Source organism: Brachionichthys hirsutus, chromosome 10 (assembly GCF_040956055.1).
Source record: "Brachionichthys hirsutus isolate HB-005 chromosome 10, CSIRO-AGI_Bhir_v1, whole genome shotgun sequence".
Classification (NCBI taxonomy): Eukaryota; Metazoa; Chordata; class Actinopteri; order Lophiiformes; family Brachionichthyidae; genus Brachionichthys; species Brachionichthys hirsutus.
The window spans coordinates 6,524,670-6,543,541 of record NC_090906.1 but is presented as its reverse complement, the minus strand read 5'-3'; the positions used below and the strand labels follow the sequence as shown (position 1 = coordinate 6,543,541).

The 18,872-nt window shown below is 43.9% G+C and overlaps 1 protein-coding gene across 1 annotated transcript in view; it reads right to left on the bottom strand.

The window, feature by feature from the left end:
- Window positions 1-4,623: 4,623 nt before the first annotated feature.
- LOC137900463 (protocadherin Fat 3) overlaps window positions 4,624-18,872 on the bottom strand; it is a 52,935-nt gene continuing 38,686 nt past the window's right edge. Inside the window, exons 43-52 of the mRNA XM_068744554.1 lie at window positions 18,224-18,755; window positions 17,809-17,962; window positions 16,116-16,272; window positions 14,902-15,318; window positions 14,235-14,490; window positions 9,593-9,682; window positions 8,845-8,904; window positions 8,532-8,570; window positions 6,640-6,676; window positions 4,624-5,407 (exon numbers count right to left, since the gene is read on the bottom strand). Coding sequence (XP_068600655.1) covers window positions 4,624-5,407; window positions 6,640-6,676; window positions 8,532-8,570; window positions 8,845-8,904; window positions 9,593-9,682; window positions 14,235-14,490; window positions 14,902-15,318; window positions 16,116-16,272; window positions 17,809-17,962; window positions 18,224-18,755 — 2,526 coding nt within the window. The remainder of the gene's footprint in view (window positions 5,408-6,639; window positions 6,677-8,531; window positions 8,571-8,844; window positions 8,905-9,592; window positions 9,683-14,234; window positions 14,491-14,901; window positions 15,319-16,115; window positions 16,273-17,808; window positions 17,963-18,223; window positions 18,756-18,872) is intronic.

Here is an 18,872-nt window from a genome sequence, read left to right as displayed (position 1 = left end):
GGCGTACCACACCGTGATGCAGTACGCCAGGATGCTCTCCACGGTGGCTCTGTAGAAGGCCACCAGCAGCTTCTCCTCCAGGTCGTTCCTTCTGAGCACCATCAGGAAGTGGAGTCGCTGCTGGGCCTTCTTCACCACCGCCGTGTTGTTTGCAGACCAGGACAGGTCGTTGCCCAGGAATTTGAAGGAGTGGACCCTCTCCACGCAGCCTCCCATGATGGTCAGTGGAGCCGGGTCTGGGCTGCGCTTCCGGGAGTCCAGGATGAGTTCTTTAGTTTTCGTGGTGTTGAATGAAAGGTTATTCACTGAACCCCACGCCACCAGTTTGTCAACCTCATCTCTGTACGCCGACTCGTCCCCGACCCGAGATGAGCCCGACCACGGTGGTGACATCAGCAAACTTGATGATGGCGTTGGAGAGATGGGTTGGCGTGCAGTCGTAGGTGTACAGAGAGTACAGGAGCGGACTCGGTACACATCCCTGTGGGGAGCCGGTGTTGAGTGTGACGGTGGGGGAGAGGTGGGAGCCGAGTCTGACCCTTTGTGTGCGGTCAGACAGGAAGTCCTTAATCCAGGTGCAGATGGAGGTGGAGAGTCCAAGGTGGGAGAGTTTAACAGTTAAAATGTCCGGGATTATTGTGTTGAATGCTGAACTGTAGTCCACAAAAAGCATCCTCACGTAGTTCCCCCGGTGTTCCAGGTGACTCAGTGCAGTGTGAAGCGCTGTGGCGATGGCATCATCAGTAGAGCGGTTTGCTCTGTAGGCGAATTGGTGGGGGGGTCCAGAGTGGGGGGGAGTGTGTCTTTGATGTGGTTATCGATCAGCCTCTCGAAGCACTTCATGATCACAGGCGTGAGTGCAACAGGCCTGTAATCATTCAGGCTGTCAATGGCCGACTTCTTGGGGACCGGGATGATGGTGGTAGATTTCAGGCAGGCTGGGACGATGGACTGTGACAGGGAGCGGTTGAAGATGGTGGTGAAAACCCCGGTCAGCTGATCAGCACAGGCTTTGAGTACCTTCCCAGGTACTCCGTCCGGCCCTGCAGCCTTCCTGAGGTTTACAGTCCTCAGCACACGTCGCACTTCGTGTTCCTGAAGTGTCAGTGTGCTTCTGCAGGAGGGGGGGGCTGGTGGGGTGTGACCGTGCCCGGTCTGTCGGCCTCAAAGCGGGCAAAGAAATGATTTAATTCCTCTGCCAGCGAGGCGTCACCGTTCAGTCACCTGGTTGTTGTTCTTGTAGTTGGTGATATGTTGAATTCTCCGCCACATCCTGCTTGGATTATTCCCGGCAAAGTGCTCCTCAATCGTCCGTTTGTAGGCCCCCTTGATGCCTCTCCTCAGGTCTGCCCAGGCCTCGCTGTAGAGGGTCCTGTTGCCAGACCTGAAGGCGGTGTTCCGGAGTCTGAGGAGTGCCTGCACTTCACTGGTCATCCAAGTTTTCTGCTTGGGGAAAACCCGGATCTGTTTATTGACTGTGACAGTGTCTACATAGTTCTTGATGTAGGAAAGTACAGTGTCTGTACATTCCTGCAGGTTGTCGCTGTCGAAAATGTCCCAGTGAGTGTTGGAGAAACAGTCCTGTAGCTGAGGGAGAGCGTCCTCAGGCCACTTTGTTGTTCTCTTTATTTGTGGATCGTCAATGTGTGGTTGACGGCTGAATCACAGCCATTTTTCCCACAGATCTCAGATACTTGCTTTTAGAAATGCATCATAAACAATCGGTGCATCGATTCGACTCGGCAAAGAAATCTGGTGCTCAAAAGAAAATGACAAAAGTAACAGACCAACAGACCCTACAGCCGAAGTCTTGAACAGCCATTTTAATCACTTGAAAAATAAAATCTGTTGTTTGATTGATCGTACAGTTAATGCTCCAAACTTTCCACAAGACACTTTCACGTCTGAGCAGGACATCGATGACGGTAAGCTCTGCTAAACGAACCTCCCAGATTCCAGCCAGAAAGGGAAGACAAATATATAAGAGGCTTGATAAAAGTGATTAAATGATAGGATTCGATATTTCATGGGTGTTTTTGCTGTCATATCCTTCACTGAGACAACGCTTCTCTGCTACGACGCACCACTTCCCCATCGCTAAGACAAAAGCCGCTTACATTTCCCAAAAACGATGAATCTGTGTGATTGGAGTTTATTATTCAAAGTTCTTGTGATAAGCGAAAACATCTACACCAGTGCTGAAACACCCAGCATGGCAGTGAGCTGTAGCTCTAAAATGAGACGGCTGGGGTGCCTCTTTACCGTGTTTATTCGTATTACTGAGCTTCCAGGTTCAAATCCAAGCTGCGGTTCCGTTCGTCAGTTCTCACAGTATTCAGGGCGAGCTTCCATTCCAGCATCCCGCAGTCTACTCAGCCCACGTGAAAAGAAAACTGTAAAGAGCTCACCACAGGTGTGGATGTTTTGGATTATTCCATGTGTTAGTCTGACCCATCTCTGATGTGTCTCTGTCTGGGATAAACTGGGGCAGGCTTCAGCTACGGTACTCAGAGGAGAGCTGAGCAGGAATGTGTGAAGCGGATCAACGGACTGTACTGTGGGACATGAAGGCATGAGATGGCTCTATGCTTACTTAAGGATCTGTTGTGAGCTGACAGTATGTGGCTATGACTTTTGTTTTTACATACCCACGTCATGGGCTTTCTCCATATAGTATTTTTCAGTAGCACTGCAAACTGATCCATTCTCTCAGCAAGATGAGTTTTTATCGAATGATTTGTATGTTTTTAGGGATCCACTGTGACCTTGAATTGTCTACTATCATTTAATGTAATTTTTTTTTAAACCCTATTTCCCCATGTTTTCGTGTCTAAGTGACTAATGGGAATAGCAATTCTTTGAAATTGGTCCGTTATTGAGTGAGAGTGCAACAGCCACGAAATAGGGTGCAATGAAATCCATTGGGGCAATTGTGCAGAGTATGTCCAATTAGAGAGCTTTATTTTTCCCTTTCAGGTGATGATTGTTATTCCATGCACGTGGCAGCTCTCAGAAACAACCTTTTTTGTTTTTGAGAATAAAATCTTTTTTTGTGTGTAACCAGAATGGGTCCTAGCTGGGTTTTTTCTAAAGCCACAACACTCCAGCTGCTGCAGATTTTTAATTTTTTAAGAAAATAAGATTCAACAGAATCTTCTTGGTTTGTCTTTTTATTTTTTACTGCTCCAATAATATCCAGCCTGGTGGCTTTGGTGAGAGAGACTTGGCAGTTGTCACAGTGGTGCATCTTTATCAAGGTAGATGAAATACAGAAATGTCTGATTTGTCTGAACGTGCATGTTTTTCTCTACACCACAAGGCATTCATTGCTTTCTAAAGTCAAACACATGTTTACGAGGAGATGTAGGGTAGGAAAAAGATGAAAGCTGGTCGGTGCAAGTGTTTCCTTCACAATCTGTAATTCCTACACCAGATATTCAGTCAGACATGTGATGTTTTTTCAAGTGGATCTGGATTGAGGTATAGAATCACAATACTTTCGGCAGTCTTGATCATGTTTCGCTAAAACTAAAACTTTCTGTTTCATCATTGCATAAAATTTACTACTGTACTTTCGGTTTGTCCCGTCAGGGGTCGCCAATTGCTTAACATTTAAGTTTAATGCCATTGATTCCCCTTTTTTGCATATGTGAGAACAGCATTTAAACTGCGTTTTCAGTACGGCAGCCAACTGTGCACGTTTTGGGTGAGTGGTTCTGCATTCTTGGCTTAATTTACACATAATTTTGTAAGCCTTTTAGAACATAAGGTCAAAAAATTCACGTCACATGTTAAAACCTGGTGCAAAGTGAGCTTGATTCTATTTTAAGTCTTGCTTAAACCTCAGTTTTGGTAATATGTACAAGGTAAATAATTTACAAAGAGTAAAATCCAAGGTTTATAGAGTTTCTATATCGAGTAAAAATAAAAACATGTGCAGCTTGAACTGAAGTGCTGCACTGGATCATATAATAATATGAGCCAGATGCGCCTGATGTTTGCAGAGAAACGAAACAAATGAACATATCAGAAAAATACATATTTTTGGGTAAAACAAAGACAGAATCCACTAATGATGATCTTGATAGTATCCCTGAAGCAACATCTGGGATGTTTGTTCTCTCCAAAATAAACCACAGCATTTGTCAATAAAAATAGAAGAGATGTGTTCCATCGCTGAACTAACGCCTGTACATGCATGATTCAAGAAAGGGTGCTTGCAATACCCGATTACATACAGTATGTACATAGCCTAAAATGAAAAGAGCCTGGATTCTTTCATATTTTGATGCTAATAAATGCTGCTCTCCCGTGGTTTTATAAATAATAAATGTCATAGCATTGATTCACAGCCAATCTCTGCTAACTGTCATGCAGCGCGGGTGAAAACATCCAAATAACAAACAGTTTTCCTTGTATTCCTCTACTTATCAAGGATAATTAGTGTTGGATTCGTGTTTGCATATATCAATAATGCTAGATAAAGGTATATATGGTAATTTTTTTTGTGTGTGTGTGTGCGTGGGCCGATGCTGCAGAATCCTGAACATCCTCTATAATCGTTGAGCATCACTGTCTCTCTTTAATTCATGGAGGAATATTGTGTTGAACAGTCCAGTGTGCTCATTGAAATCCATCCCAGTCTGTGGGTGCAGATCTGGTTGAGGCTCTGTCTGTTCGTGTGGCTCTCCTGGCTCGAAGCGACACCAGGTTCAATAGTCTCTCCAGCTCGTCCCCGGGACCTGCCGGACCGCCAGAGCTGAGCTCTCTGCGACCCTCCTGAGACCCCCTCCACTCCCCCGTCTGTAAGTCCCATGCTCTAAGTGGGGGCAGGAGTTGAGCCGGATGCAGGTTGACATCCGGAGGGTCTGACGGGTATCCACCGTAGGCTGGTCGGGTTGGGGGAAGCGTGTCGTAAAGACTCTCCGTGTCTTCATTTTGCTTGAGGTCGTGGCTGAACGCGTGGTATTCCTCATAAACAGGAGCGGCGCTGTCCTCGCAGCTGTCACGGCCACGCAGCTCCTGATGGTCTCTGTGGTCCTGATGTACCCCCGTGTCTCTGCTCCTGTTTCCTGTGATCTCCACGTCGCTGCCATTTTGCCTCTTTTCCTCGCCGGCTACCATAAGTTTCCTCTCCCACTTGCCCGACTCGATCCTCTCCCACTGGAATGCTCTAGTCTCCATCTCCTGTTCCTGTTCCTGGCTTCTGTCGTCGCTATGCCCCATCACTCTGTAGTCCATCTGGAGCGACTGAGTGCTGCTTCCTCGTCTGATATTCTGGATGTCACTTAGGTTGTAATGGGAACCAATCGCTGGTGGACGGAGATGCGACGGCGAAACCCAGCTTGAAGTCTGGCTGGAAGGCTCCAAGCGGTCGGCTACAAAGAAATAGCAAAAGGAAACAGTTCTCACACCATTTGAAACAGTATTGGTGACCAACAGTATCTTTGAATGAAGCAACAAGTAGAGAGATGACCTACTTAAGAGAGTTAAGAAAGGATTTGAATTAATACACTATGGTGGAAGCCTGAGGCTTTATTCCCTAGACAGATCGAAGATGCTGTATCACTGCAGTCAAGCAGTCCTCGCTTGAATATGTTAGTTCCACCGCTCCATGTTGCACAGTCTGAGCAAGAAACAAGATTATCTATCTAATAAGATCAGCCTGCACAAGGTGCCACGCCAATATATCACCCACCTTTATGAAACAACAGTATCATTTCAATCTTATCTACACAAGGTAAGCAAGGTGACGCCAGCAAATGTGTTTTTGTGTGAATCAGTTCCAGAAGATTTTCACAATTACTCAAATCACTCCATATGCCGTTGCCGCCCCCCTACAGCCACAGCCATTAACTCCAGGTGTGAAATCCCAGACACGAGGAGCCAGGATCTGGGATTTACTGCCTCCTAACAAACAACTCCATTATCTATGCATGGCAGCCAATTTATTTAATTTTTTTCTATTTACTTCTCTTTAGTGAATTCTGCTTATTATCTCCTCCCTTGACCTCTTTTCGTTTCCACCGAAATGTGCTGCTTGTTAGCTCTGTGTGTGTGTGTGTGAGAGAGAGAGAGATGCGGCAGGCGCCTCGTGAATGGCTGCTTCTTACTGTGTCACTTTGGGGTTGACAATGCGTTCAGCAGGAGTGCGTACAACAATTACATTGTGTAATTGTTGTAATTCTCATTGAGAATGTATTAATGCACAAAACAATCCTGTCTGCAAAGCTCCCACTGAATGCATCTGGTATTGTTAAATGGAACGATGCATAACGCTCTTACGACCGCTACAGCTTGCTGGTTGTATAATTCATGGCTGGGTTACTGAGCTGTGTGGGGTGGGGGCGAAATATATTGATGAAGTGAGAGAAACCATAGTGGTCATCCTCGCTGTGGGATGAAGAGCATCCTTCATTAGCAATGCCTACTCTTGGTATATAATGCATGACACGTACATGTAGATGGCCATACAAACAATCTGCATTAAATTTGGGAGTTATTTCTAGATGCCATTCTTCTGAATTATGCATGTACTGGTTGGATTTTTATTTTTATTTTTATTTTTTTTATGAAGGGTTTAAGGGGTAAACAATAAATTAATGTTCTTACAATCTAGGTTGTACTTTATTGATGCACCCGCAAATTTCGTCCTCGGTTTGCAGGTGGCGACTGGCTGGCAGTGCAGCGGAAAACATAACCATTACCTCACGGGACAGGAAGCCTTTGATGATGAAATGCTCTCCCCGTCGAAACCAGTCAACGCACAAGGACACGTCAAATTCCGACATGAAAGCAAACGCATTTTATAATGAGGGAGAGAGAACGACTGAGCATTCAGTATCGACGCGGAATAACTCAACAATGCACTTGCTTGCCGAAATGTTTTCTCATGCAAGTGACGTTAATGTCAAGGAGGCTCAAGATATCCGATTTCACCTTAATAGCAGACAGGAATGCTCATCGCTTTTTCTACAATGACATTTTAGACTTTTTTTAATCAACCTATCTCTACAGTACCCTCAGATTGGCTTGAGCACTGACATACGAGAATATAAATAACTAATTGATATGTTTAGACACGTGTTATACTAACGAAAACAAAATGCATTAGATTATGGCTATTCTGTTCTATCCAGTTTCATTTGTTATCTAATTTTCTGTGTCTGAACTAAAGCTTCTCATACACTAAAGATAAAAAATGTAGCATAAGCAGGCGATCGCAACACAAAACACACATGAGGTCTCTGTCTGTACTATTTATGACAGTACAGGCACTGGGCTGCACAAAGCCTTGCATTCAGTGTGCAGCCAGATGATGCCCTATTTAGCAAGAAAAATAGAAGTGGCTGAGGCTGCTGTCTTCTTTGCCGTTCTATGTAGATGCAAGGCCTGTCTCAAAGTGGCCCTTAAATCCTCCGAGATAATTTGTACGACTCGGGTGAGAGATTTGATGTACAACTCGATCAGGCTGTTAAACATCAGCATCATTTAACCAATCTCAATCAGCTATTATATATTATATATGCATGCACCTGTCGCATACGTGTGGAGACATACCTGCCTGTCACCGCCAGAAAGGTTCGATTAACGATAATAACAATTGACCTACTAACATGATCTTTAATCTCACCAAACCTCCATTCATTTTTCTGGAGCTTAACTAACATCCCGTTCAGTGAAAACAGAGCTGTTCACTTTGCTCTTTGCTCTTCCCAGCTTAATGAGGGCGGGGGGGGGGGGGGGGGGGGGGAGTGGAGTGTGGAAGGTATGGCAGGCTACCAGGGAGGAGAGTGGAAACCATGCCAGCATCACCCGGTGTTGCTGAAGAAATCCTCCGTATTTATGTTCACTGCTCAAGTGAAGAAATGTGAACATTAGTCCCACCTGATGCAATGAAGAATGTCAGGGGTATGTCAGAATGGAGCCGTTTTTTCGTCAGTTAAACCAGTTTCCCAGTAAGATCAGTATTAACGAGAGCATAGTAATTAGTTGTCTATAAGTTGTCTATCTCAGTTTAGGCTGCATATAAGATTCTAGAGAATAAGGGCTGATGCCTGTGGTGTAAAGTAAGGTTAACAATTTAGTGTGCACAACAACAGTATCACTATGTAGTTGTTGTGGTGGCATTATGTATATGAGAGAACGTCAGTTTGCTTTTATTTCTTTTTTGTGTAAATGGAGTGTGTTGACTGTCTCGTCGAGCCTTTGGTGTCGACCAATGTGGGGATGATTAATAGGGATACAGAATAATTACGATCTATAAAATGATCCTAACCAATACAAATCTTATTAAAGTCATTAGTTTCAGTTTTCATTGGTATGTGGTAATTAAAGTTGTAAGTCAGGAGGCATAACACAGAAACTGGGCGCCCACATTTAAATCCAAAGTAGCAAAGAGGAAACCGTCACCTCTATGTGCTCTAATAAAAGCATTCAGAGAATGTGTGTGTGTTGGGCTTTGGGATCACAGCTTGAGAAATAAAGTCAAATGGATGGCAAGTTAATCAGATGGATTTCAGCTCACTCACCAGGGCTGCTTCTCTGCTGCTGTTTGTCCATGCTCGACACTGCAATGGAAGACAGAACATAAGTCAAACAATGCATGAGACGACCAACAAAAAGACCAAAATGAGGATGGATCCATTTAGGATCCAGTGTTAGAAACTGAACTAATGTTGGAAACGTAAGAAGGCTATTTTATTCTGAAGAAATTGAACAATGGCAGCTGGGCCAATGTTCAGAACATTAGATTTCAGTGGCACACCATTAAACAAAACACTTTGGCATTGGAATACTGACACAAAAGACATAGAGGAGTTAACGGAGGATATTCTTCCATACCTTCACTTTCAATATTATCAACAGCATCATTGACGAGACGTATAACTGTCACTATGGAGGCTGGGCGGGAAAGAGAGAAGAAGAACCACAGTAACAGCAACAATGTCAGCGTAGGGGAGAAAGTGCAGCACGGGTCTGACTGGACTGAGGCGAACATGTGCTGGAGCACGTGTTTGAGAATAGACATGTTTGTATGCTTGTGGCGTGCACGCATGCGTGCCCAGTAAGGGAGTGGGAGAGACACGAGGAGCCTTTTCTTTGCAGCTACATAATCAGACAGAAAAACAAGGCATCTGCATGGCAAGGCATGCTCAGCACGTCATCATTAGGGTGTTTTTATACCAAAACGAAAGATCAATGGTATTAATTTATCTAGGAAAAAGACATGCAACACAATTCACAGAAAATGTCCTTTAGTTGTGGTGTGTGGTTATGAAAGTGCCCCCCCCCCCCCCCCCCGATATGGGAACTGTGCATCTGGATTAAGTTGCCGTTCATACTGCTGCACCGTCTTTCCACGACGACTACACTAAAGATAAAGTCAACTGTTTAAATTCCGAACCCTTTCTGCACAGCGGCAGCTCTTGGTCTTTATTTGCTGTGACTCCTAAATACACAGCACTGCCTACTAAAAGCTAGGCTTGCTCTCATGTCAGAGAGTTTTTTTTTAAAGCGCTCTCAGGTGTATTAGTTGAAAATGTACTGCATGAGTCGAGTGTGCTTGGTCATTTAAGCGCTATCATCTTACCGTTGTCATCAAAAGACTCCGACGTGTAGGAGCTGAGCGAGCGCTCCTCAGAGGTGGATTCTGAGAGACACGCCACCTTATCCGGCCGCTCTGACTCATCTAAAGCAGAAAAACAAAATACAAGCAAACACAGGTAATTATTATTTTCTTTCCAAAAAAGACTATCTTGGAAACATTTTCTTGACTTGCCATATCAGCGTCTTCCACTTAGAGTTAAAGGCAAATTAAAGATCAAATGATAGAAGTAAAAAAAAATGTAACGTGTAGGTTCATTTATTTTTATATCTGTCTTCATGCAGTCTGGACTTAGAGATGCTGACGCTTCATTCATACATTCTGGAAAGTGATTCCATGCTGGTGTAACTCCAAGGTAAAATGAGAATTACGTGATGTGAATGAGCAGAAAACATAATTTGATCCATTGTTTAGTGTCTGTCCATGTATCCATATTTATTCCAAGGGTCATAATGCACAAATACACACACTCTTGAAATGAAACTCGACCTAAGGGCAAAATGATTGTTTCAAAAGGATGCCGAACTGCTTTCATCCAAATCCCAGAGCAGTGTCAGCTCATTTAATGGTGCCACGGAGGTTAAGGACCACATACGTAGTTACTTGTTCTGGGCTGCATCAACACAACAACAACAACACAGAAAATCCTCAAAACAGCAGGTACACAAATGAAATACTCAAAAATACACACACACACACTGCAGTTATCCGTGCTCTCATTCCCAGGCTTAGATTTGACATTTTGAGAAAGCTTCCAGTTGCAGATTCTCTAGTTAGCCTTAACCTGCACATCTCTTGAGGAAACATTTGAAATGGATGGTTGTTTACAAGTTTCTCTTTGCTGAGTGGTAATGGAGGACGTTGCTTTGGAAACTGCCCCTCATAATACGAGAGACAGGCACTCTAATCTAGCGGCAATAAAACACAGGTTTCACAGTAAAGTGTTCAAATTAGGGAAGAGCCACGAGGGGGGGAAACCTTTCTACGGTCCAACGCTTTTCTTTGGAATATAAAATGGCTCGGAAATCAGAGGTGGCAGCTCCGCTGATGAGATCTGGAGTAACTTTTGACAAAAGTAAACAGGCACTGCGGTAGTAGGTGGAACAAACGGAAAAGAGCGCAGGTAGAAAACTGTTAACTTTGCTGCATCTACCGGTAAATGTAATTCAAGCTTAACGGCTTTGGTGTGCGAGTGATTGCGTTTACCTTGCAGCTCGTACTTAATGCACGTGTGTGAGTGAGTGGAAGGCTCAGTTTGTGTTCCGAGTGGTCAGTCAGATTAGACCGACGCCACGCCGCGTAATATAGTCCATTTAACGTTCTTTAAATGTCAGTGCATCATTAACAGTTGGCACATTAGCGCTGACATAGGACAATTTCAGAATAGAATAGAATAGCACTTTATTGTCATTACACACGGTGATGCAATGAAATTAAGCGGGCTCTGCACAGTGCAAAAAACAGTAAAGGTGCAAAAGTACAATACAAACGGATGCGTTTGCTTTCAGAAACCCTGTCCAGATACGGAGCAGGCAAAAGCGTAGAATGTGAACACCATTTTCTGTTCTCAAAACTGTGCTCTGCTCTGGATATTATGCAAGCAGGCAGTCGGGGCTTGGCCCATCTTGTAAGCAAAACCATGCTCTGTCCGTGAGGGCCAGGATGTCTGGACGTCAGCTTGAGCTTTCCAAGCCTGTGCTCACTGGTCGTGGTCCAACGCGTATACAGAACAGTGTTCCTGCGGGATTGTGAGCGCTACAGCAGCACCATCAATCAAACTAAATAAGAGAGGCAGCACAGCAATCACGGGTCTAATTCAGAATGCAGGCGAAGGGACACTTATCGGGAGGCCAGTAGTATTTTCTACATCTTTTCTTCGTTCTTTCTCAGTTCACTGATTTATGTTTGTTCCTCTCACACACTCATTTGCAGCGTGCGAGTGAGAACCCCAGCATGTTCCACGCTGTCTTACCTGACATTACAGAGATTCAGATTCAGTCCTTTCTGCTCTAACTCCATCGCTATCGTAAAGACAAACCCTGCTTTTATTATCGTATCAATAAAATCTTGAGGAGTCATTCGGTGGAGCTTCTTAGAGTAATATAATATCTGACATTCTTGCAAAGATGTCAGCAGCTTGAATGTAGCTGAAATAATTATTAATATGATATATTGGCACAAAATCTGGTTTGGCTTTGTTTGTTTTTTCTAATTTTCCACTGAGCCAACATTTTAATTATTACAAGTAATTCTAAGCCAAACGTTGAACCAATCCTAACCTCCATCAGCTTTAACGGTTCTTCTCAGCAACCCAAACAGCTTGGCAAATTGTTTTCTGCAATTGTATCCCTCCTGTAATTGATAAAATAAAAGTTATGGCATTTGAACGTGAAAACCCCCACTAAGAGGATTTACTCCATTTACCCCATTTGACCGTTTCTGCAAGGCGTTAGTTGTCATTAAATAAAGACATTAATATTTAATTGAAATTGCATTTCATTGTGAAACACCTTGGAGAGCAATATAATTATTCTGAAACAAATATATTTTCCAACTGATTCATTATGGACAACATTGATATTGATAAGCAGCAGGTCGTGTCCTCATGTATCGACTCGTGCCGATCTACTGCAATATTCATCATTTAAATTAAAACCTGGATAATTAAACACACTTAACTACTACTATTGCACTTTCGGCTTGTCCTGTGAGGGGACGCCACGGCAAATCAATGTTCTCCACTTCACCCTGTCCTTTGCATCGTCCTCCCTCACGGCTTCCATGTATCTTCTCCTGGGTCGACCTCGAGCCCTGTTCCCTGACAGTTCCATCCTCAGCATCCTTCTACCGATATAGTCCCTGTCTCTCCTCTGGACATGTCCAACCCATCAAAGTCTGGTTTCTCTGACCTTGTCTCCGAAACGTTCAACCTTCACTGTTCCTCTTATTTTCTCATTTCTAATCTGATCCAACCTGGTCACTCCCAAGGAGAACCTCAGCATCTTCATCTCTGCCACTTCTAGCTCCGCCTCCTGTCTTTTCCTCAGAGCCACTGTCTCTAAGCCGTCCATCATGGCTGTCCTCACCACTCTCTTGTAGAACTTTCCCTTCATCCTCACTGACACTCTCCTATCGCAGAGCACACCTGATACTTTCTTCCACCCGTTCCAGCCTGCCTGCACACGATTCTTCACTTCCTGTCCACATTCTCCATCACTCTGCACCGTTGATCCGAGGTACCTGAAGTCCTCGACCTGCTTTACGTCTATTCCTTGTAGCTTCACTGTTCCCCCTGGGACCTTCTCATTTACACACATGTACTCTGTTTTACTCCTGCCCACCTTCATTCCTCTCTTTTCTAAAGCATAACTCCACTTCTCTAAATTCTCCTCTACCTGCTCTCACTGCAGATCACAATGTCATCTGCAAACATCATATTCTAAGGGGCTGCCTGTCGCACCTCATCTGTTAGTCTATCCATCACCATGGCAAAGAAAAAGGGGCTCAGAGCTGATCCCTGGTGCGATCCAACCTCTACACTAAACTCCCCTGTTACTCCTACTTCACACTTCACTGCTGTCGTACAACTGTCATACATGTCCTGAACTACTCTGACATACTTCTATGCCACTCCAGGCTTCCTCATGCAGTACCACAGTTCCTCTCTAGTTCTAGAAAGATACTTGCTAGCGTCAACGTATACATTGTGTCTTTGGTATACTCTTCCTTGGCATAAAGCCACACTGCTGCTCACAAACACTTACTTCAGTCCTTATAGTCTAGCCTCAACCACCTTTTCCCAGACAGACACTTAACTCTGCTGCCATAAAAGGAGTAGTAATAAAGTTACATTGGTTAGTGATGTCGCTCTCACCTCTTAGGACAGATACGTTTATTTTATTGTGTGAAAATACGCTACAGGAAGAAATTAATAATGAAAGGTAGGAAGTTCCTGCTGCAGGCTGAATTATGGAAACAATAGTTTGGAAAGATAATCTAAATTTGTGACGTCTTCCTTCGTGCTGAAATACGAGATAAAATCAGGAATGATTAATGCCCCACTGAATTGTCCGAAAACGATTTATCGCTGTCCTCCCACAGTTTGCAGAAAAGATGAATGTCTTTTTGTTCCAACTACTTTTATTTTGATGTTTTTGAGCAAAAGGACAGCAGAGAACATCACTGCTGGCTGATTACCCTAACCATTCAAACAGAAGGGCACAGGAGCTGTAAGAGTTTTCCTGACACGAGAAGACTTGATTGCAAATTCCAGTAGTCTGACAGAAGAAAATCACCATTTCTTGCTCTCATAACTAAAATGAGGAGTAATATAGTAATATGTGATCGACAGGTCGGTGGTAACACACATGTGTTCACTGTCGTTGTGTCCTTGAGCAAGACACTTCACCCACATTGCCTGTGTGAATGTAGTGAGCGGGTGAATGTCGGTGGTGGTCAGGAGGGCCGATGGCGTGAATTGGCAACCTCGCTCCTGTCAGTCTGCCCCAGAGCAGCTGTGGCTACAGTAGTAGCTTCACCACCACCACGTATTGGAGTGAATGAATAATGCACAATGTAAAGCGCTTTGGGTGTCTATGTGCATGCATGAATACGGTTGTAGTCTTACCCTGTGGACCGTTATCTCGCTGTGTTCTCTCCAACTCAAAAGCCCTTTGTCCCCATTCCTGCTCTCTCTCATCCCTCACCCTCTGCAGCCCGTCTTCCCTGGTCTCCTCGCCCTCCCATGACACCTTGTGGGCTGGACTGTGCTCTGAGAGCCAAGCCGATTCTAAAGGGAAATTGGGCGCCACACTGCACACTGCAACGCCTCTCCTGTTGACCCCACCTCGGACATTAGACACTTCAGAGAGGAAGCTGCTGAACTGTAGAGAAAGGAGAAAGAAAAGACACATTTATGCAACCGATGCATCTGTTTCAGTCCATTCATGTCAGCATCCTCAGGGTGGCTCTTTTTTTTTTTTTTTGCAGAGGCATTGTCCTATATAATCACCAGGGGCACCAGATTTTGCAAATGTTCAAATTCTTCACATCATGGCTTTAAAACTTAAAAATGCATGCATTTTATTTAATCACAACTTTATTGTAATGAAGTGGTTTTCACAGGAGAGTGACTACCTTCTCAAGGAGGTCGGGGCTATATGTAATTTATAAGGGAAATAGAGGTAATATAATATGAAACAATACAACAATGTGAATTACAGGAGCAGAGCATAAAAATGTATTCTATGATGTATTAATAGAATATCCAATATTTTTTTATGCTTTTTATATACCTGACTTCCATCAATGTATGTGGTCTTATCCACATCTCTACTCCTCATGCCCTGGTTGCTGAGACCTCCTGGCAGAGTGGAGTGGGCAGTCGGACGTACCATGACCTGGGGGGGTCCCCCAGTGCTGCCTCCCACCTCGCCATAAGTACTTGTGGTTCCTGATGAGGCTGAAAAATGCACAGCTTTAAACTCAATCTCCTCTGCCCCTGTGCCAGAATTGTGCAGCATGTAGCCGGTTTCTGAGGAAATAGCTGATACACCAATCGCATCCCGAGTCCCCAGGGCTGTGCTTGAGTCTTTCCTAAATTTGATTTTCTTCCTGAAGGCGATGAAGAGTATGAGGAGAACGACGACGACAAAGGCAAGAGCTCCAATGCCAATTATCTCTCCTGGTCCGATGTAAGACAAGGGCAGTGCCTGGGAAACATGAAGACCAAAATCATAAATCAATCAAATAAATGAATCAGAAAATCTCTAAGTTTTTTTTTAGAGCATCTATGTGTATAAAACTGATATAGTAGCCACCATAATGTATTTACAGCTTGCTAAAGAAGTGCAGCCCGTCTTTCAGTCTGCAAAATTAGCGCAGATTTTAAAGCCATCCAAGTAGTCGTGTATTAATATATTAATAAATTGGGATTATTAAAGTTTTATGATTCTGTGTAGTTAACATGCAGTTTGTTGCAAGTAAAGTTAACTTTCCTGCCACAGGTGCTCATACATTTTAATGAAAACATAAATGAGATAAATCACTAGAATGTGATGAGTAAACTGCAGTGGAATTAAAGGGTAAGGTTTTTGGTTTGTGAAAGTAATCTAATAGGGTTTGTTTTTTTTTTTCAACAGTGGTTGCTTGCTAATTCAATTTTCTTAAGGAAATGAAAGCAACTTCCTTCTCACCAAATTAACGGGGGCTGGCAGTCTCTGTGTGAGGTACACAGCGCAGTACAAAAGTCAAGAGTGTGACAACTTCAAACGGAAACTGTGATTTACCAATTACTACACTTATATTCATCTACTGCAGAAACAAACGCACCGAGCGAGCGAATAATCTACTGCTGCTGTGCACGCAAATTCTCAACACCAAGCACTAGCCCCACGAGGTTGAAAGCTGACTGTGCAAAATGTGAAGCTCATACTACTTTGATTATTCTTTGGAATATTCTGAAAGATTCACTGTAACATGAATTTAGTTGGACGCCTTAAGTCCGTACCTGTGTGTCATTTCCCAGATCACCAGGCATCTGATCATCACAGAACCGACCCTCGTATCCCTCTGAACAGTTACAGTAGAACGACCCGAACGTGTTGACGCACTGGCCTCCATTTCCACACTCGTTTTCATCGCACTCGTTTGCATCTTCATCACATCTGCAAGTGCATAGACAACTTGTATTCATGGGAGTAGTGAAGTTGACATGCATCAAAGTGAAAGGGATAAATAGAATATGAAAGTTTGACAATGGGTGAAAATCAGAAGGGATTTCTTATAAGACAATGCAATCAGTTCATTCCAGCCACCTGTGCTCCAGTCATCACCTGCAACTCATCTCCCATCAGCCCGTACTGTACTTAGTCTCTGTTCATGGTTACCATGACAACAAATATTCACCGTTCCATGAAGGTGTGTTCCTGCCAGCTTATATAATACGTCTTGTTCATGGCTCACCTTGCTGCCAGATTGTTTAGTGATGATTCCTACTTTGCAGCGTTCCAGATTGACCTCCCGTGTGTCGACCCTGCCTGATTCTTGGATTCTGTCTCTTTGCCTGCACCTTTGGATCTGCTGCCTGTTCGCTCTGATTACCCGGTTTGTGATTTTTGCCTGATTCTCAGAACTTTGCCTGCCCCTGCCTTGATTTGTCTGCTGACCTGGACTTCCTGGTGTTGAAAAATAAAGCTCTGTTCCTGGATTCCCGTACTACTGTCATGCAGTTGGGTTCTCGTCTGCCTCGGCCCCTGACGCAGGTGGAATCACACACATGCGTGTTCATTTTGGCTTGTCTCTTCAAACATGCTATGAAAATGGCAAAAACACTTGTATGGATAATTAAATTCTACTTTCCTTGAATGACATTTTTTCAATGATGTGCAAGAGACCAGGTGAAGGAACTTCTTAATAAACGAAACAAAACTAAACTAAACAATCCCTTAAATAAGTGTAAATGCAGGAAATAGGCAAGCAGAGTTTGCTTAATGTGATCTGGGTGTGAATGGTAATTCAATATTTGAGAAGATCAATACTCTCGGACCTCATTAACAAGCTTAAGCCAGAATTCTTTTTTGTGTAACTTTTGAATTTAATGGAATTTGGCAGTTCTAAAAATCCAATTAAATATATTTTAAAAGCAAACAATTCAGGTTTCTATTGTTATTAATTGCTCTAGAGGGAATCCTATTATTCTGTGATTCAGCTTCATCAATTTTATAACTTCCCAAAAAAACCAACAAAATACTTGGCGTATTCTCTTTTGAGGGGAAACTGACCTCTAGTGGTGGCTATATAAACAAGCACATACAAACAAGCAGAAGAAAAGAGGTTATTTCAAAGGCAAACACTGATCTGTAATCAAGCAGGAAGCTACAGAATGATTACAGGCTTTTCAACTGAAATTATACCAAATTAAATGACTCAGACAGCAAAAGCCAAACATCACATTGGATGTTGTAATGCTAACGTGGGCTAATGAATATCTGTGTACGTTTCTGTGCCTATAGGAGGGGAGACACAATAACCACAACCCTAAATGTCATTATGTACACACTGTGCGATCAGGGGTTGTTATTCACCAACGCTGCTTTTATATCCAGTAAGTAAGGCCGTGTGTGTGTGTGTGTGTGTGTGTGTGTGTGTGTGTGAGAGACAGCGGGAGAGAGAGCTATGGGAGGCAGTGTATTTTATCTTACATAATCCCCATGAGTCCTGTAGGACAGCCACAGAGGAATGCAATGCCTACAAGCATGCACTCCCCACCATTCTGGCATGGAGTTGGCATGCAGGATGTCAATTCAATTTCACAGCGCCCCCCGGTGAAGCCAGCACGACACTCGCACGCAAAGCCTGTTAGAGACATGAAATATGTGTCATAGAATACTGTGAGTTATCATGCATATCGATTAATAACACCCATCCATTCGATCATCGTTAATGTCATGTTAAGTTGTTAGTGAATAAACTAGTTTTTAAAGTATGACAAAGATCAAATATGTACAAGTTGATTGTCATTACTGCCCACAAAACACCACAAAATTGCAGTCTAATGTTTCAAAGCTGATTTTGACATGAGCCTGACAACCTGTAGCCACTGTCATCAAAACTGACCTCCAGAGGGCAGGATGCTACAGGTGGCTCCATTGAAGCAGGGCAGACTGACGCATGGATCCGGGTAAAGCACACATCCCAGTCTGACCTCGCTCAGCCCAGCTATTTCTGCATAGCGGCTCCTCTTGTTCTGGAGTGGCAGCTCATGACCGTTTAGCATCAATGAGCCCAGGCAACCCTGGAAGCCATCCTGGGCTCTTGGAGGGGCCCTCGAGCCATAGTCCCCCAGCCCTGCCAACCCCTGGCTTCTCCCAGGCCCTGGACTTGGCCTCTCGCCTGTTCCATTTGGTGGTCTCACTTGTGCCCCAAAGAAAAAGGTTGAATCTGGAGGCAGCGGCCAGAGGCGTACAGGAGCGCGTGCTGCTCGCCGTCGCTCCACGTAGCTGTCATCCAATGACAGGAGTGTGTAGTTCTTAGTCAGCTCCAAAGCCACAGCGTGCCAGAGACCATCATTTATTGGTCTGCCAGAGATCCCCATGATGCCAAGGGTGTTGTCACAGTCCAACTGAAACCAAAGTCGACCCCCTTCAATCTGTGATGGAAAGAGAGGAAAATGCATGTTTAAAAATCATGAAACCACGAAAACTCACTTTTATTGATATGCAGATCTGAATTTGTGGCAGAATGGCATCAGAATGTAATGGGGTTA